The sequence below is a fragment of the Chroicocephalus ridibundus genome, chromosome 11 (genome assembly GCF_963924245.1).
Source record: "Chroicocephalus ridibundus chromosome 11, bChrRid1.1, whole genome shotgun sequence".
Taxonomy (NCBI): Eukaryota; Metazoa; Chordata; class Aves; order Charadriiformes; family Laridae; genus Chroicocephalus; species Chroicocephalus ridibundus.
Window position 1 is genome coordinate 16502088 of NC_086294.1, and position 16457 is coordinate 16518544.

The window sequence follows — 16457 nt, forward strand, 5'->3', positions numbered from 1 at the left end:
TGGTTCCGCACTAAGTCAGAGCCCGCGTTGCACATTCAGGGCACACTTTGCTTTCATTCCTCTGGCTGGGTGCCGAAAGCGTCCAGGATTGCTGGTTCTGGACTGCAGATGCAAAGTTGAAAAAGGTGATTTATGGGCCATAGCTTTTACCAGGAGACAATATGAAGTGGAGATGGATACTACTGTTTCACCTTCAGCCACATACTGAGGGGCAATTAAAGAATTAACCTTTTCACTGCTAATAACCATCTAGCCTAAGGGCTTTGCATTGCATCTACCACTGTAATATTTAAAGACTTCCAGAGCACGCTGTCTAATAATGCAGCACTGCTTAATAATGCAGCCTCTTAATAAACCTAATCTGAACTCTGGTCACAACAGTGAAAGCTCCCTTGTTTAGAAGAAATTACAATCAAAAACTCTTCAACTAATGTAATTAACTGTCTTCGTAAGTGACCTTTCATGATTGTATCTTGCATCCAAGCCCTGATGGTATGAGAGCAGCTTCGTATTCGCATCAGTCACTATCTTGGGATCTGCTCAGACAGCTGAATCCTGAGGGCGCGCTGCTGTTGTATCCCTGAATGCGTGTTGTACACACAGATACAGACGTCCCAGCAGGGAGGAAAACACGACTCAGAAGTAATCCAGAGACGCTCTCAGGGGCAAGTTCATGGCAGGATCTCCTCCTCGCTGCGTTGATCCCTGCCAGTTAGGAGGTGACGGTTGGAGACCCACAGGGCTGAGCAACGTGGACCTGGTCGTAAAACAGACCTTGTAGTTATTCACCGTAACGGCAGTAAGTGCCACAATGGGGCGTAAAGACCGTCACCAGAGAGGGCATCTGTGCAGGAAAAGGGCAGCCAATGGAACCCAGCTGTTTTTTCTCTGGAAACAGTTAAACTGGCATAGCTGAAGCGTGTACCGATCCCTGCTCCACCATGCGGTTGAATGATCCACCCCTGCCTGTTTGACTACTTTTAACCTGCCCTGTGGCGGGGGGTCGGGCACAGTGCACGCCGCACGAGGCAGGACTGCGTGCCCTGCTCCTCCCTGCTTTGTAAAAGTCAAGGATTCTTAAGTCCTTTCACTCAACAAGACATTGCACAGTGACCAAATCCTGCTTGCCTTCTTCACATGAATAAAATAATTGAAGTCAGTAGTCCTAATTGCTTCAGCAAGGCGAGCAGGCTTCCTCCTTACATCTATTCACATGGCCTTTTTTCTTTTTCACGCTCCTCAAACTCGATTAGATAATGTTAGAGATAACAGCGCAAAAATGTGATGAAATGTTCAGCATGATCTCTCTCTTCCCTGCCCGAGCTGCCGCTAGCCCCGAGGAAATGGTGTTACCTTCTTCCTTTCTTAGAGAAACATGTGTTATGAATGACACAAACCTTCCCATTAGTTAACCCTTCTGATTGTTCCTCCGTGTCACTGACAGCCTTCAGCTGCAGTTACATACAAAAAGTGCAGCTTCCAGCGTAAAGCGCTGCCCTCCTTTGGATTAATACTTAAAATAGCAGGTAGGCTGCAGAGCTTGGACAAACTGTCAGCACGATTCCAGCAACATCGTAGGTTTCAGTGTAACAAAGCAGCATCTTGAAATGGGACTTGACACTTACAGCAAATAAGGCTGAGCTTGACCTCTTTCAATGAAAGATGCAGCGAAAGGAAAAAGCCCGTCAGGCTTCTCCACGGGACCCGGAGCAGAAGGAGCGGTGCCCAGGCAGGTTATGGCACCAGCTGAAACAGCGTTGAGCACGAGGTGCCCGGGATCTGTGGCTCAGGTACCCCCTGTGCCTGGAAATCCCCAGCCAATGTATGCGCGTGTCTGAAATTCAAATATTGCTGAAACCAATATCCATATTATCAGCTTTATTAGCCCTACGTTACAAACATGCTTTCTTGCATCATAGATAACTTGGAAATTAGTCCATGTTTGTACCAAGCATTGAAAATACAGTGACAGCACAGATTTATACTGCCCTGTCTTGTTTGTGAAAGAAGGTAACGCCACTGTTTTTGTGGAGACTGCAGAGTACTGCAGCACGCATCTCATATACATTGTGGGTATCTATATGCGTGGCTTGGTCTTTCTGTGTTACTGCTGCTGCTGCAGACTTTTAAGGATTTGAGCTATTAAAATGAATGATGATGATGGTCTCCAGAGCGCTGGAAGAGCAGAATCCTGTATTGCTGCACAATCCTGGAGGCCACAAGGACGAACGCTGCTGGTATGGCACACGAGAGCACGTGCAGCTCCTGGAGCTCCCAGCTGAGGCAGCGCCATTCTGCAGAGGGGTGCAAGAGGGACGCCGCGTCCCTTCTCTCCCCCTGCCTCCCCCAGAATTCGGATCAAAGCATTTTGTTGTCCAGCACAGGAGGCAGGGCTTCAAAGAGTGAAAAGCTGGGATGTGAGAGGGAAGGAGAGAGCACAGTAGGAAAGAATTTGATCAGGGAACTAGAAACGGGACCGGGAAACAGGATTCAAGTCGCATTCAGACTCAGTCTAGTTTGAAAATGCTATGGATGTGGTATTTGCTCCTTCAGTTTCAGTTTCTTGGAACAAGGCCAACCCACTTGGACTGAGGACAGAGAAAAAAAAAACAGATAAGAATTTTTTGAGTAGAAATAACTTTGAATTACAGTAATCAGCTGTGAATCTCAGCCCTCCCCACCCCACAGCTCCTAAAGAGTGTGAGTAGTGCTCTAGTCTGTAGCTGTGCTCGGGTTTTAAGCTTTACACAATCAGTTCAGTCTTAGAATTTTGTTCTGCTTTGGGCAAGTCAGTTTAATGTTCGGAGTCCAGCCAAAATAAATTAGCAAGGCTTCAGCTTAGCAAAGATTCCACACAGTGTGCATGCTGGGGTTCAGCCGAGGATATCTGCCTTTCCTCTTACAGGATTTGACACCAGCATACTACCAATCTGTAAGGATTCCTTAGGCTGGATGTTCAACAAACTTGACATGAACTATGACCTGCTGCTGGACCCCTCAGAGATCAGCGCCATTTATCTGGATAAGTACGAGCCCTGCGTCAAACCCCTCTTCAACTCTTGCGACTCCTTCAAAGACGGAAAGCTGTCGAACAACGAGTGGTGCTACTGCTTCCAGAAGCCGGGCGGTGAGTTGTGCGATTTGTAGTACAAAGAGGTGTTGTTCGGGTCTCCCTGTGATTTCCGTTTGCTTGATTTGCTTACGGAGATAGTTTGGTAATTGGCAGTCAGCTGCGTTAAAAAGCTCTTTTCTCCAGCCCTGGTGTGAAGGGGCCTTGTGTAACAATGTTTAATGTCACAGATGAACTGTATTAATATCCTCAGATCATTAAAACAAAGGAAGTAGTAAGTGCCAGTGCACACGGTCTTGCTGATACAATGCTCAAGAACTTAGTCTTTTATTAATGCAGAAATTAATCAATTAGCAAATCATAAATTTGAGAGCTGACATTGTGTCAGTTTGGTGAAAAGAGAGAAAAAATGGTTTAACAATGAAAATGGCCCCCAAACACTATTCTCAACTACAGTGTGTTGCTTTTTTTTTTTTTTAATTAGTGGAGCTAATGACATAAATTTGTTTTGCAGTACAGTACCAGCATATGGGCTTCTTTCGTTCCCAGGTGTACAGTAGTCTACATTTCATGTCAGCAGTGAAGCCAGTCATTACAGAGTCTGTCCTGTACCATCTGGAAACTGATTCTCATACATTATATTTTAGGTCTTCCTTGCCAGAATGAAATGAATAGAATTCAAAAGCTAAGTAGAGGGAAGAGTCTGTTGGGTAAGTTCGATTACTTGCTATTCATTTACTCAACTAATTAAAGCTTCTGTGATTATTGTAACTCTATATGCAGTAATGGTTTTTCAATTAGAGACTAATGTTTGGAGTCAGGAATATGCACCATGGAGCGTAGGCCCGACACTATGAAATTAAACAAATAATGAGATAGCAACATACAGAACAGGTGTCAGCGTGGCAGTGGGTTCGGAACTAATTTACAGCTCTCCAGAAATGCAAAGCCTTGTCACCTCGTGGGTCAGAGTAAGTATGGGGGCTGCTGGGTACTCAAGCCTCCCATTTAAGAAGGGTGACTGAAGGTGCCGCAGAGCCAATGGGGTCACGTCTTCTTCCCGTCATGGTGCAATGCATCTATTCCTTGGGCTTCAGTTTTGCTTGATCACCCTGAAAAATATTTCAGTATGTTCCGTGTATGTGAAAACAGGAATTAGGACCATCTCATTCTAGACAGCCCAGCAGGATGCGCCATGCTGTAAGATGTGATAGTGCCTGCCCTTCTCGCTGTTGAGTTTTGGGAGCCTGAATCGATTCGTAACTTACAGTGTTCTGATGGTGATCTAAAATCAGGTGAAATAAATCCCCATGTGGCGTATTCCCATTTAATTGCTAAAAAATCAGGTTGTCGCAATGAGTAAATTTAAGGTAACTAATGCCATGCCCTAAAATCACAGTGTTACGTAGCCTAGTCTTTATGTGGCGGTATCTTATTGAAACATCTGTCCTGGTGCATTTGTGTACATGAAGTCAAATAACACGAGGCATACCAGTGCAGATTGAAGTCTCCGTTTACAGAAAGCACTGCGTTTCACCCTTGAAGAGTCTGGCTTACGTCAGACCCAGGCTGTCAGGCCCATCATGGAGAACCCGTGTCAGGTTCTTACAGCATCTGTACAGCACCTTAGAGCTGCAGCACAGAGCACGCGTGGCTGCTCAGATTGCCGTCTGCTGCCCAGGTTGCTCTCAGACTCTAGTTTGTGGCATACTCATTAGCAGACCCTACAAACAGAGCTTCTGCAAAGCTCATCTTTGCCAAACCCTGCCATTCCCAGATGCCACTGCCATTTGCAAGGTTCGGGTACTTATGAACGATCCCAACCTGGATTCACTGGGTTCAAAAAAAAAGAATAAACATTCCCAAAGGCCGCAGGGACTATGGTTTAGTTCCATCATCCTTTCATAGCGAGTTCACGTAAAGATGAAGATGTTTCAGAGTTACAGCTCCTGCTGCTCGTAGCGAAGGGAGGATTGATCGCTCGGTTGTATGTGTGCTCCATTCAGTAAATATTTTGCGTTTGTGCTCGAATACATGTTGTGGCAGAGGAAGTCAGGGTGTTCTCTGTCTCATGGGTGTCATGATTTTCAAAGCCGCCTAAAAGAATAGGAAGCCCAGTACCTAACAGATAGCTTTGGCTATCCCATATTTATTTTACGCTTTGCTGTTATTTGCTATATGCAATAAATGTCATCTGGGTTGAAACATAAGTGGTTTGTTCCAGTGTGCGGGGAAAAATAATGGCTATATTGCAGGTAGTACAACGTGCAGGCAGTTGTAGCACATGTCGCTAGGATCTGATCACAATAGCAGGAGTAAAATGACAAAGTTAAAGCAGTAAGAATGGTCCCTTACCACATATAACTTCTAGTCAACTGTATTAAAAAAATGAGGGATGAAAGCGGCTAAGCTCAACAAATCAAGAAGTGTCAGGCATAGGTTGTTCCACAAGCTAGAAAATTATAATATAGAGAGGAACTCTTTGCTTCACCTACCTTGGAAGTCTGCCTGCATAATGGCATCTGTCTGTGAGATTTTAATCTGATCTCATAGCTATTTATACAGCGGAAAACATTGTCTTTTCTCTTGGCTGACTGAAAAATCATGCAAATGGAAACCAAAACATACACGTGACAAAACCCAGGCTTGTAGCAACAATAAAAATTGAAGAGATAAATATTTTCAGAGACACTAGTCTTTACTTATTCTCTTTCCTTCTCTGTCCCTGACGTATAGAGCATGACGCGTACAGTCTGGACAGTACGCACGAAGAAGACTTCTATTAACTTGTATCCATAGATAAAAAATGATGACTTTTGATATTTTGTTCTCTATGTATTTTTCAAAACACATGATAGTTGCAACAAAGTACTTCAAAGCCATTGCCATTAGATATGTTGAATTTGGAGGCTTTCAAATAGAGCCTAGCATCCCAGGGGACTGAATTAAAAAGTAAACAGTGCTATTCATCTTTTCCTACCAGATTTATCTAGAGTACAATTAACTGCAGAGAGTGTACTTTTAGAGTATACAACTGTGCAGCCTGATAATGCTTCTCCCACATCACTACGGTAATAAATTTCTGCTCCCATCACTATTTTCTTCCGTATCAGCCCTGTGAATTCAGCTAACATAATAGCTAATACAGGGAGCTGTGTGCCCACTAGCTCTTAATTCTGTCAGGCTCCTACCTGTGGGCTTCACTATCTTTAGCATATAATTATTCTCCCCATGTGCTGTGAGGAAGGGGAGTATTATATAGATAAGGAAATGATGCAAAAAAAAATTTTAAAAAAAGAGCTAGACGTCTGGATGCATAAAGAGTGTATAGATGCAACAGTGCTGTTCAAGTTTGCGTGAAATAATTAAATACTCCATGGGACAAAGAGATGGGGGAAGCAGGATTCACTAGCCTAAGGCAGTTCAGTGGGGAGTGACTAACGTTTCATAGCGCTGGTCCACCAGTGGTCCTTGTGGGGGAGCACAGTCTGTGCAAGAACCTCTGGAGAGGAAATCTGAACTTCTTTCTCCTTCCAAACCCTGCAGATGTTCTCTGATGCCAAACCAAATTACGGGGTGAAATGCTCCTGCTAAATGGGCTGTTGGATGCCATGCTCCAGAACAGGAGAGCTTGTAGCCAGAGCTTATTTCTAACGAACACAGGGACTGGTCTGTGTAGGATTCACAGGACGAATCATCCCACCCTACAACAGTTGCTCCCAGTGACTCTCTGTCCTCCCCAGATTATCACTTGCACCTGACACGTTGGACAGGACGTGCTGCAATCATCCCTCTGTTGGTTGGCAAATACTGTGACGTTAGTCTGCGTAGCTAAATGTTTAAAGCTCCAGTGTTACATACAAATTGGCACAAATTTCCCATGCAGAAGGAAAAGTACCTTCCACTCTTCGCTGTGACCCAAAGCATGAATCCTTTCCACGCACAGTTATGTTGGCAGTGAGCCTAGGCCATATTTTTTTTTATTTTATTTTTAAATCTATGGTTTTTACAGGGAAAAATACCTGTTCCAAAGAAAGGAAATCTTGTATTGCCCAAGGAAAAGAGAAAGAATGAGACAGTTTAAAATGCAGGGGCCGTTCCATGCTCACCCCATAATGCCACTGCAGTTTCCCCTTTGATGCTTCCCTGGAGCCAGATGCTCATCTGATATAACAGGGGAGCTCTAGTGACATGGGTCCAGCTGTGCTGATTTACACCAGCTCAAAATCTGCACCTGAGCACTTTTCCCAAGGTTGTGTATAGTCTGATAAACACCTGGAGTGCTCATCAGGGAGGGGACATGAGCATAAACGTGAAATAAAACTTTCTCAGTCAATATTGAAATAAAGGTTTGAACACTGAGCATTAACTTGCAGAAACCCGCAAAGGCGAATACATATATGTGGTTATTAGAACCATTTTTTTATAAATAGTGAAAATGAGTCTTTGGTAGTCCTCAGTATGCTTACATTTGTACCTGAACATAACGGTAGTTCCTATAAGCAAAGCTGCTATAAAATCGTGCTTTGAAGTTATTTAAAATACTCTCACTAATGGGTGTGAAGTGGTCTCCGAAACTGATCCCATACACAAAGATTTCTGCAGACGTTCGAAGGTTTCTGTTCTCATCTTCCAGACCTGCATTAGCAGCACTCAAACGTTAGGCACAATCTGCAGCGCGATGAGTTTGGGAATTCAAGCATTCACTTTATATAGATGTGTGTGTGTATGAGATTGACTGACTTCCACTTTTATGTCTTTTATATAGGAAATTTCATGACATTTGGGACGCACCTTCTCATTCATTTTTTTCTGTGAAAAACGTGGTGGAAATAGCCCCTTTGACACATGAACTGTCTGAAGAGACTAGTTAAAAAGCTTACTGCGTGACCAGTAAATCACTGGTATCTTTGACAAAGGAGAAAAATACTTTCTCAAAAATCATTTGTGACAAGAAATTTGGGGGCAAAGGTGGGTTTCTGCCATGTTTCAAATTGAAGCAATTGGCAAAGGAGGGAAAATGACTGTACTGACCTCCCCTGGGAATAAAGGTAACTCATCTCAAGGGACAAGAGGGCTTTTCACATTGAAATACATTTGCTGTATCTGCTGAACGTGGTGGGAACAATAAAACAGGTTTCTCCCAAGTGCTTCCCTGTCTGCAGAAGCCAGAATGAACCGCGCTCTACAAGGCTGAACTATATTGGTTTTATTGTGAGACAAATCTTGGGCTTCGAATCCCAAGACTTATTGACTTCAAATCCTGTTGCCCCTCTCTGCAGCTTATGCGTTACTTCTCCTTCTACACATGGGAACTCCCAGTAAGTCAGAGGTTGGGCTTGAGATTAGTATGAATGGCAAGCAGATGGCAGATACCTTCCAGGGATAATTACAGTGTTGTGGAAAGACTTATATGATAAACACTGAAGGAGCGCAAATGGAAGGGAAATGCAAAATTAATGAAGTTGGGGTAATAATGCAGTTGGGAAGAAAAGTTTAAAACCAGGAGTTAAATCTGAAAGGGGCTCTGTGGGAATATTAATCATTCCGGGACAGACTGAACCTCTCTCTAGTACCGTGTGCCATCACCCACCATGTGCTATATGTGCACAAACACTTATGCACTGTGCAGTGACCAGGGTGGCTGAAAATAGTTAATCATATGTAATTTCTCCCTTTTAGGCACTAGATCATCACATGTATTTTCTTGCCGGCGTTGTAACGATCTCCATGTAAATAAGTGACAAGTTCATAATACCCTATATACCTGCTTGCTCCTACAGAGACTTGCATTACTGATTATACCTTATATTTTATTCAGGTGCTTTCATCCCCCGCTGCAATGAAGAAGGTTATTACAAAGCCACTCAGTGCCACGGCAGCACGGGGCAGTGCTGGTGTGTTGATAAGTACGGGAATGAGATAGCCGGCTCAAGAAAACAAGGGACAGTTAGTTGCGGTGAGTAATGATGTGCTTTCCTCAGACAACAAAGGAATTAACACTGTTGTAAGCCCTGCCATTGCTGTACGATGGAGCACGATAACAAAAGGGACAACAGGGAAACATGACTACCGGTGTTCAAAGTGCTCCTGTATTTTCCTACTCGGACTACAAATGGGGCCCTTATATACATATTGGTCCTTTGGACTAGGGGAGTGCAGCAGAAGTCAACAGGCAATAGCTACTGAGAAGAAAATATTTTTGCTCCCAGCCTGGAAAATGTAGTGATTGATATTAAAAGTAAGGCTATGCATGGTTATTAGATATATTGTTCTGTATACTCCGGAACGCACATTTACCGGGGCTTCATGAATAATGTTTTCCAGAAGAAGGAAGGCCTAAATGTGTAAAATTTTATAAATTAACAACCAAGCCCCACAATATTGCTGACAGGACAATGTTACGTAGGTATGTGAAATCGCCAATTAGCTGTTATACCTAGGCAAGCAAGAGCTCAGCCGTATCCCTTCAGAGTGCGTCAGTGGTGGTTGTGGGTGCGCATTCTTCTTCAAGAAGGAACTGAAAGAGCAGAGACCCAGAAGGTCTGAGATGCCCAGAATCACATCACAGGTGTCAGGCTTGATAGCTACCTATGCAGAGCGTGGTTTATGCACTCGAATAAAATCAATTTGTGGAATATTTTTAGCCTGGTTTACAGAGTTGTGATGAGATGAAAGTATTTACAAACGAGTAATGATTTTCTGGCCTGCACCCACGTGAACTGAGACTCCCCAGTCGAGTCTCTAGGAGGAGGGTGATGCATAGATTTTTATGCAAGTAAATTTTTTAGAGTAAATTGATATATATTTATCCCGGTTCAGGATGAACACTGAAATTTAGAGGTTGTTTCATGAATAGCTGAACCAATGAATTTGAAAAGTAACGCTACAAATGACAGTGGCTTGAATGACAAGGGTAGCGATGAAGGAGGGATCTGGTGTCATGTGAGGGAATGACCTTTCCTGCTCACCTGTTTCAGAAGAAGAGCAAGAAACCTCAGGGGATTTTGGCAGTGGTGGATCTGTTGTATTGTTGGATGATTTGGAAGAGGAGCCTGAAGCAGCTAAAAAAGACAAAGACGGGAAACTGAAGATTCATGTAAGAGCAGCTAATGAAGATGATGAAGATGAAGATGATGATAAGGATGATGAAATTGGTTATATATGGTAGTGCCCATCATAACGAGGACTCACGTTTTGCACAATATTGCAAGTCATATCATATCTCTGCAATTGTATCTGAGAGTACCTGGCACAAATATTCCCTCTCTACTGAGTTTAATTTTGTATAGTCTATTTAATTTGGAAGACAACTTTTTTTTTCCAGCAAGGACTGTTTGGAATACAGCTTTTGTTCAGTTGGTTTGGGGGATTTTTGTTCTAATCACAGGGGTAATGAGTTTTGTTTCAAAAACATTTCATGTCTTAATCCTCGCTTGCATAGCTTATTAAATATATCCTGTGAAAGAAGAATCGCAGAAGGGGCTCAACAAACCAATAGAAGGCTTAGAAGCCCTTCTCAAGTTAGAGAATTTGTGTCATGAAGCGTTACCTGGATCACATCAGAAACAGTTATTTTTCTTTCCTGAAGCAGGAAAAGTAGGTACCTCATTTGCTAGTCCATATTTGTTATGTTCCGGTAAAGTGTAGGTCTCTTTGGATGGTGATTTGCGGCTGCCCAGCACCAAGGGTTTAATCCAGAAAGAAACCAACTGGCAGGATTTTCTCTTCCTTACGTTCTCTGAGAATGAGTCCAACAGGTTTAGTCCATCCCACGCTGAAGGCAAGGCTCCCACCAGAGTGTAGATCAGCTCACTGACACTCTTCATGTGGTTAAGGAATATGTCTTTGATCTTAAGAGATGCTGAGAACCATGCAGCTATCATGGACCATGCCCTACAGGCAGGGAAGAGAGTCCATCTGCCTTTCAAAGTGTTTAAGGAAAGAGTGTTCTGTGAATTTGTAGCGTCATAACCACTTCCACAGCTGTTCCTCAGCTTCTCTCTGAGCTCGTTTGCACTAAGAGTTGCACTAACGTCGCTCAGGCGGCCTCTGCTTCCCGCTCACACACTATGGATCTGCCCGTTCTTCTTTTACTCTTAGCAATCCCTCATTCTAAACTTATAAAGCTGTCAAAGACACTAACCATCAAAAGTAATAAGCTGTCATTTTTTTTAATTTAAATAGTTAATATTTATTTGGCCTGGTTAAAAAAGCAACTTTAGGTGGTCGTGTTTCAAAAGCATAGCCCCTTTGCTCAAGTGTCACAAGCTGCACACTCGTAATCCAGACACGTAAAAGAGAATAGTGTTAAAATACAATCTCTGATTCCCTCAGCATCTCCCATATATTCATAGCTTTTCAATTATATCACAACATAGTGATATTACATTATTTGCTGTGTCCTTTCCCATTGCAGCTCTCTGATGCAGTGATGTGCTGTGGTGACCTTTTATTAAATTTTTGCTGTTTCAGAAACAGTAAGAGGTACCTTAACCCTACTCTTGCATTAGGATACAGATATAAGTATTCTAGCAGTGCCTGTGATTTGCCCGTGAGTTATTTTGCAGAATGAAAAATGTGCTTATTACCCAGGAAACTAATTCGATGGAATATTTTTTTCCTCTGAGTTAGTGTTGGATATAGTATGGAAAATATCCTGCTGGTTGGCAGAAGTCAATTTTTTAGGGACGTTGGCCCAAGGGCTGTGGTCCTCAGCCCTTTCCAAAGTCAGTGCCCCCCACAGAGCCTGGCAGGGCTCTGCAGCCCCTCTCTCCTCTGTGCAGGACCTCTGCTTTTAGACAAAATCTCAAGAGCAATACGAAGAGGAACTCCTTTCAGACACCATGTGTTGCAGGGGCTCAGTTGTTTTCTCCTCTTTCATTTCCTATTTATCTCGATCAATGACCTGAGAACAAAGAGCAAGCCTGCATAATTGTTATTAATGCAGAAGGATGCGTAAAAGCGTGAGGAATTTATTGTGTGTTGATTCACGCCCCCACATCCTCCCAAAAATCTGTCATCACAGTCATTTGCAAAAGGCCTGCAATCCTCCCTTCCTCAAATTCCCTTGGCTTTCCAATAGCTTTTGAAAATTTATTTTAAAATCGGTGTCCATGAGCTGCACAGCGTGCACACACGCATACATACATACGCTTTTTCTACTTGCCTTTCATAGAAAATGATGCTGACCTGCAAGAGGAACAGATACAACCAGCATTCCTTAAGTCGTATGATTTCGTGAGAAGCAATTGAACGCCAGCAGTAGCTTGCTTCTCAAACATCGTGGCTGGTTTCCTTCTGGTATTTTATTAACTAAACCCATACTCTCTGGGTCTAGCTCTGCTGTCCTGTGCACGACCTGCCTAAGGCACAGCGTTGCCATTTCACTCTTGACAGAAAACTGAGGTCCACGATCGGTAGAGTTGTGCTTATCCTCCTGACTAGACTCATTCTCCACACACAACCAGGTTTTTTTCTGCAGTCCTGTGTCCCTTTGCCACGGCTTATCCTGGAACTATGCCGTACTTCAAAGGCCACATAGTCAATCCCTTCTCCTGCCCCGCACCTCACAGGGGTAAAGCCTGGCTAACCAAGCCCTGGGTTACAGCCCTTCTCTGTCATGTGCAAATCTGCAAAGCGGTTAAATAAAAGCTGTTAAATAAGCCTTTAAAAGCAAATGTGGACGTTGTTCAGCCTACATGAGCAGACATGCCACCGCCATCCATTCTCAGCACCACTGATTCTCTCCTAGCTGTAACCTCTCACATGCAACTGCTATAAATCAGAGGTGGCAAGTTTTATATCTTAAACTATAAAACATCTACCATCGTCCCAAACTCACCAACGCGAACATGCAGTGGGTACCAGTCAAACTGCTCCGTGCCCAGCACAACCAGGCAAGAGGGCGGATGCCTTGGCTGGTTCAGATGACCTCTGGCAGCACCTTTCCCTTCGCACAGAACAAACACACACACACACACCCTTTTAATCCTACTGGCCTGGATTTTGGAAGACACCCCAGCCAGGTGATCGTTCAGTCACCTGCTTCAGTTGTTCAAATCTTCTTCTGAATCAGGGCCAGCATTGGAAAAAACATGATTTTTTGTTGACTAGTTCAGTTGGGTACGACTACAGGAACATTTAAAGATGGTAGTGTCAAATCACAGGGAGTCACGGCCTAGTCAGGAAGAGGGCAGAGGCTGTCGGGCTTGGAAGGGCAGCTCAGACTATGGATTGCTTTAAAACCAAGTTTCCAAATCTTACAAAGCTATTTAGCAAAGCCCTTTGGTGATCCATTGGCATCCTCCAGTGGCTGCGGGATCTGCAGCCTATATATGCATATGTGTATATCTATGTGTGTCTGTGTGTATATATTTATACACATATATACGCGTGTGTGTGTGTCCAATTTGGCACGATGCATTAAAAAAATGTTTTATTTCTTTAAAAGAAACCGGCAATTCTACCAAGAACCAGTGCTCTTCCAGATCAAGCCCCTTCCATTCTTCATGCTTTGTAAAGGATTTAATTTGCTTCCAGCTTAATTTAAGTCCTTCCTTTTTCTTCTCTTTTTTTTTTTTTTTTAAAAAGCAGGACTTCCCATCTGCATCAAGTCATTGACCTTCCAAACATTTTCTCATTGCGAAAAATGGAATTAGAGTTGTCCCATTCTTTTAGAGACACAAACCAATTTTTAATCTCATTTTCTTTTCGTATTAGAGACTATGAAATACTGTTAGGCATTGCTTTATGTTTCAAGGTGTCCTTTTAACTACTGCGGTTAAATCAAAATCTCCTCGAGTTCAGATTTCAGCACAGTTGGGTTTTTTGGGTCATTACTGGCCTTTGCTGTGAACACAAAGAATCCTTTTCCTTTTCTTCGCCTTTTTTTAAGCTGTTCTGTACTATTATTTTAAACCGTTCGAAGTGTTTATTTAATATTTATTCTACAGTTTATATTGAAAAATGTAAAGTTTATATTTAAAACAACACTGTTTGTTAGTGAATGCTTCTCTTTGCCTCTCCAGCCTAGTCTGTTAGTCTCAGTGTACATTTCTGGCATGGGAATATTTTGATATTAGAAGTTTTGTAGCCTTTTTCCCCTCAAGCAGCAAATGACATAGATCTAAGGTCACCACTTGATACAGACCACCAGATCGCTCAAGCTTAGCTTCCTCCGTTTGTTGGCTTTTATTGCAGTCCCTTCTGTATGCCATTCAAGTTCCTTTAATACATAGGCTGCTTTGTACAGTTACTATACATCAAAAAGCCCTTTCTACAGTAGGTGGGTTTTGGTCTTTTTATACTTTTCTCAATGCTGTTGATGTCCGTTACTGTTAAATGTGTAGATCTGTAAGGAGAGATCCAAATATTACGTGTTTCAGTTTGATGTCCCTGCTGTAGATGGATGTAGACTATCATAGTAAGTAGAACTGCATAGTAAATTCTGAATGCTTTTTCCATAAGGAGTTCAGTGGAATGTGAGCATTTTGCTATCTTTGGTTAACTGTAAATGCTTAACTGTAGTCTGAAATAGTTGCATTTTTGTCTGTCTCAATAAATTTTAATTTGTCTGCGACTCCTTATTGCCTGACCTGAATTTTATTAAACTTTGGGGATCAAAAATACTGCAGTACCTTGAGTCAGCATTTAATCAGGCATGGAAATGGATGGCCTTTTATGTTTGGTTTATACCTTATACCTCTGTTCAATGTCAGCTGTAATCTGTGAAGTTAATGTAAGGTCTCTAGAAAGCTATACTTTAAAAGCAGAAATGAAACCAACTGAAAGTAATAACTGTACCAAAATCAGAACTTTTCAAATTACATTAAAATTGATTTTTAAGGAACTAGCAGGGGCAGGAAGCTTTCATTTTTATTTCCTCCCCAGTTTGCAAATCGTGATGTTTTTCTGTCTCTTCTGGAGGCGTCCAGGGCAATTCTACAAACACAGCTGCATTCTACGGGGGCCATTGTCTACAGTATAAATGAAGACAAAATTATATTGAATACAATTGGTGGGAAGCCATCCTCCCTTAGAAATACCTGGGTTTGTGTCTCGATTATTAAATTAGAGCTTCTCTTTAATATTATTAACTAATTTAAACAGCCAAGATTATTACAGTGCTAATTACAGAGTTTAAAATGTTACTGCATCACCTTTCCTCTGTATGTGCAATATTAAAGTACCACATGAAAGCATGAAACCTATTTTCAAACATTTGTGCAATTATCATCTCATCAGGTAATTCATTTATTATTTGTCTGTCCGTACACCATTGGCTGGGTTGTGTCATCTGGGGTCAGAACATGCCTTAAATTTCTGTTAAATTATTAGCTACGTTCATTAGTTTATTTTTACTGTGGGTGCCACACATTACTTCCAGTGTGTTGCCTTACCTGACTCTCAGAACAAATGGATTTTCCCCTTCCAAAACCACTCTGAGACTCTTTGAAGTGTTTGATCTTCCATGTTTGAGTGATTCAGCTGCGCCAGGTGTCAGACACTGAGGCACCGAGGGCTGGAAGGCAAGCAAGCCAAATCCAGAAGTTAAGAGTATGCAAGCTTTCTTTTGTATTATGGGCCATGTATATATACACGTGTATATGTACACATGGGCCCCGGAGATGCTGGGAGGGCTGGAGCCCCTCTGCTGTGAGGACAGGCTGAGAGAGTTGGGGGGGTTCAGCCTGGAGAAGAGAAGGCTCCGGGGAGACCTTAGAGCCCCTTCCAGTCCCTAAAGGAGCTCCAGGAAAGCTGGGGAGGGACTCTGGAGCAGGGAGGGGAGCCATGGGACTAGGGGGAACGGTTTTAACCTGAAAGAGGGGAGATTTAGATTAGAGATTAGGAAGAAATTCTTTGCTGTGAGGGCGGTGAGCCCCTGGCCCAGGTTGCCCAGAGAAGCTGTGGCTGCCCCATCCCTGGAGGGGTTCAAGGCCAGGTTGGACGGAGCTTGGAGCAACCTGGGCTGGTGGGAGGTGTCCCTGGCCAGTGCGTGCTGCCCTGAGAAATGTTGGTCAAAGCCAAACAGCATCTGGGGGAGCGAGGGCGAGCTCACAATGTGATGGGACTGAACCCCCCAGTTACCCGGCCAACAGCATCGCTGCCACCTCTGTGGAGCTGCTGGACAGAAAGCTGGCAGGTCCCCCCTGTTACCACCTTCCTACTTCTGTCACCACTGTCTTTAGACTCTCCTGTTTTGGGATATCGACTTCTGGGAATTGCTTCCGTGCCTCATAGAAGGTTGAGCTGGTGTTTTATCACCCATACTATGCTAACCTCTTCTGTAACAACTTGAACTGAGCTAAATGCTGTGCACTGGTTTCATACATTAAAATACTGTAGTAGATTGTTACGTCCCACCTGTCATGTCCTGGTAAGCTGT

At 43.1% G+C, this 16457-nt stretch overlaps 1 protein-coding gene across 1 annotated transcript in view; it reads left to right on the forward strand.

Moving 5' to 3' along the window:
* Positions 1-14651, forward strand: part of SPOCK1 (SPARC (osteonectin), cwcv and kazal like domains proteoglycan 1) — a 311679-nt gene extending 297028 nt beyond the window's left edge. The window contains exons 8-11 of the mRNA XM_063349571.1: positions 2906-3127; positions 3718-3780; positions 8892-9029; positions 10051-14651. Coding sequence (XP_063205641.1) covers positions 2906-3127; positions 3718-3780; positions 8892-9029; positions 10051-10241 — 614 coding nt within the window. The 3' untranslated portion in view covers positions 10242-14651. The remainder of the gene's footprint in view (positions 1-2905; positions 3128-3717; positions 3781-8891; positions 9030-10050) is intronic.
* Positions 14652-16457: the final 1806 nt, after the last annotated feature.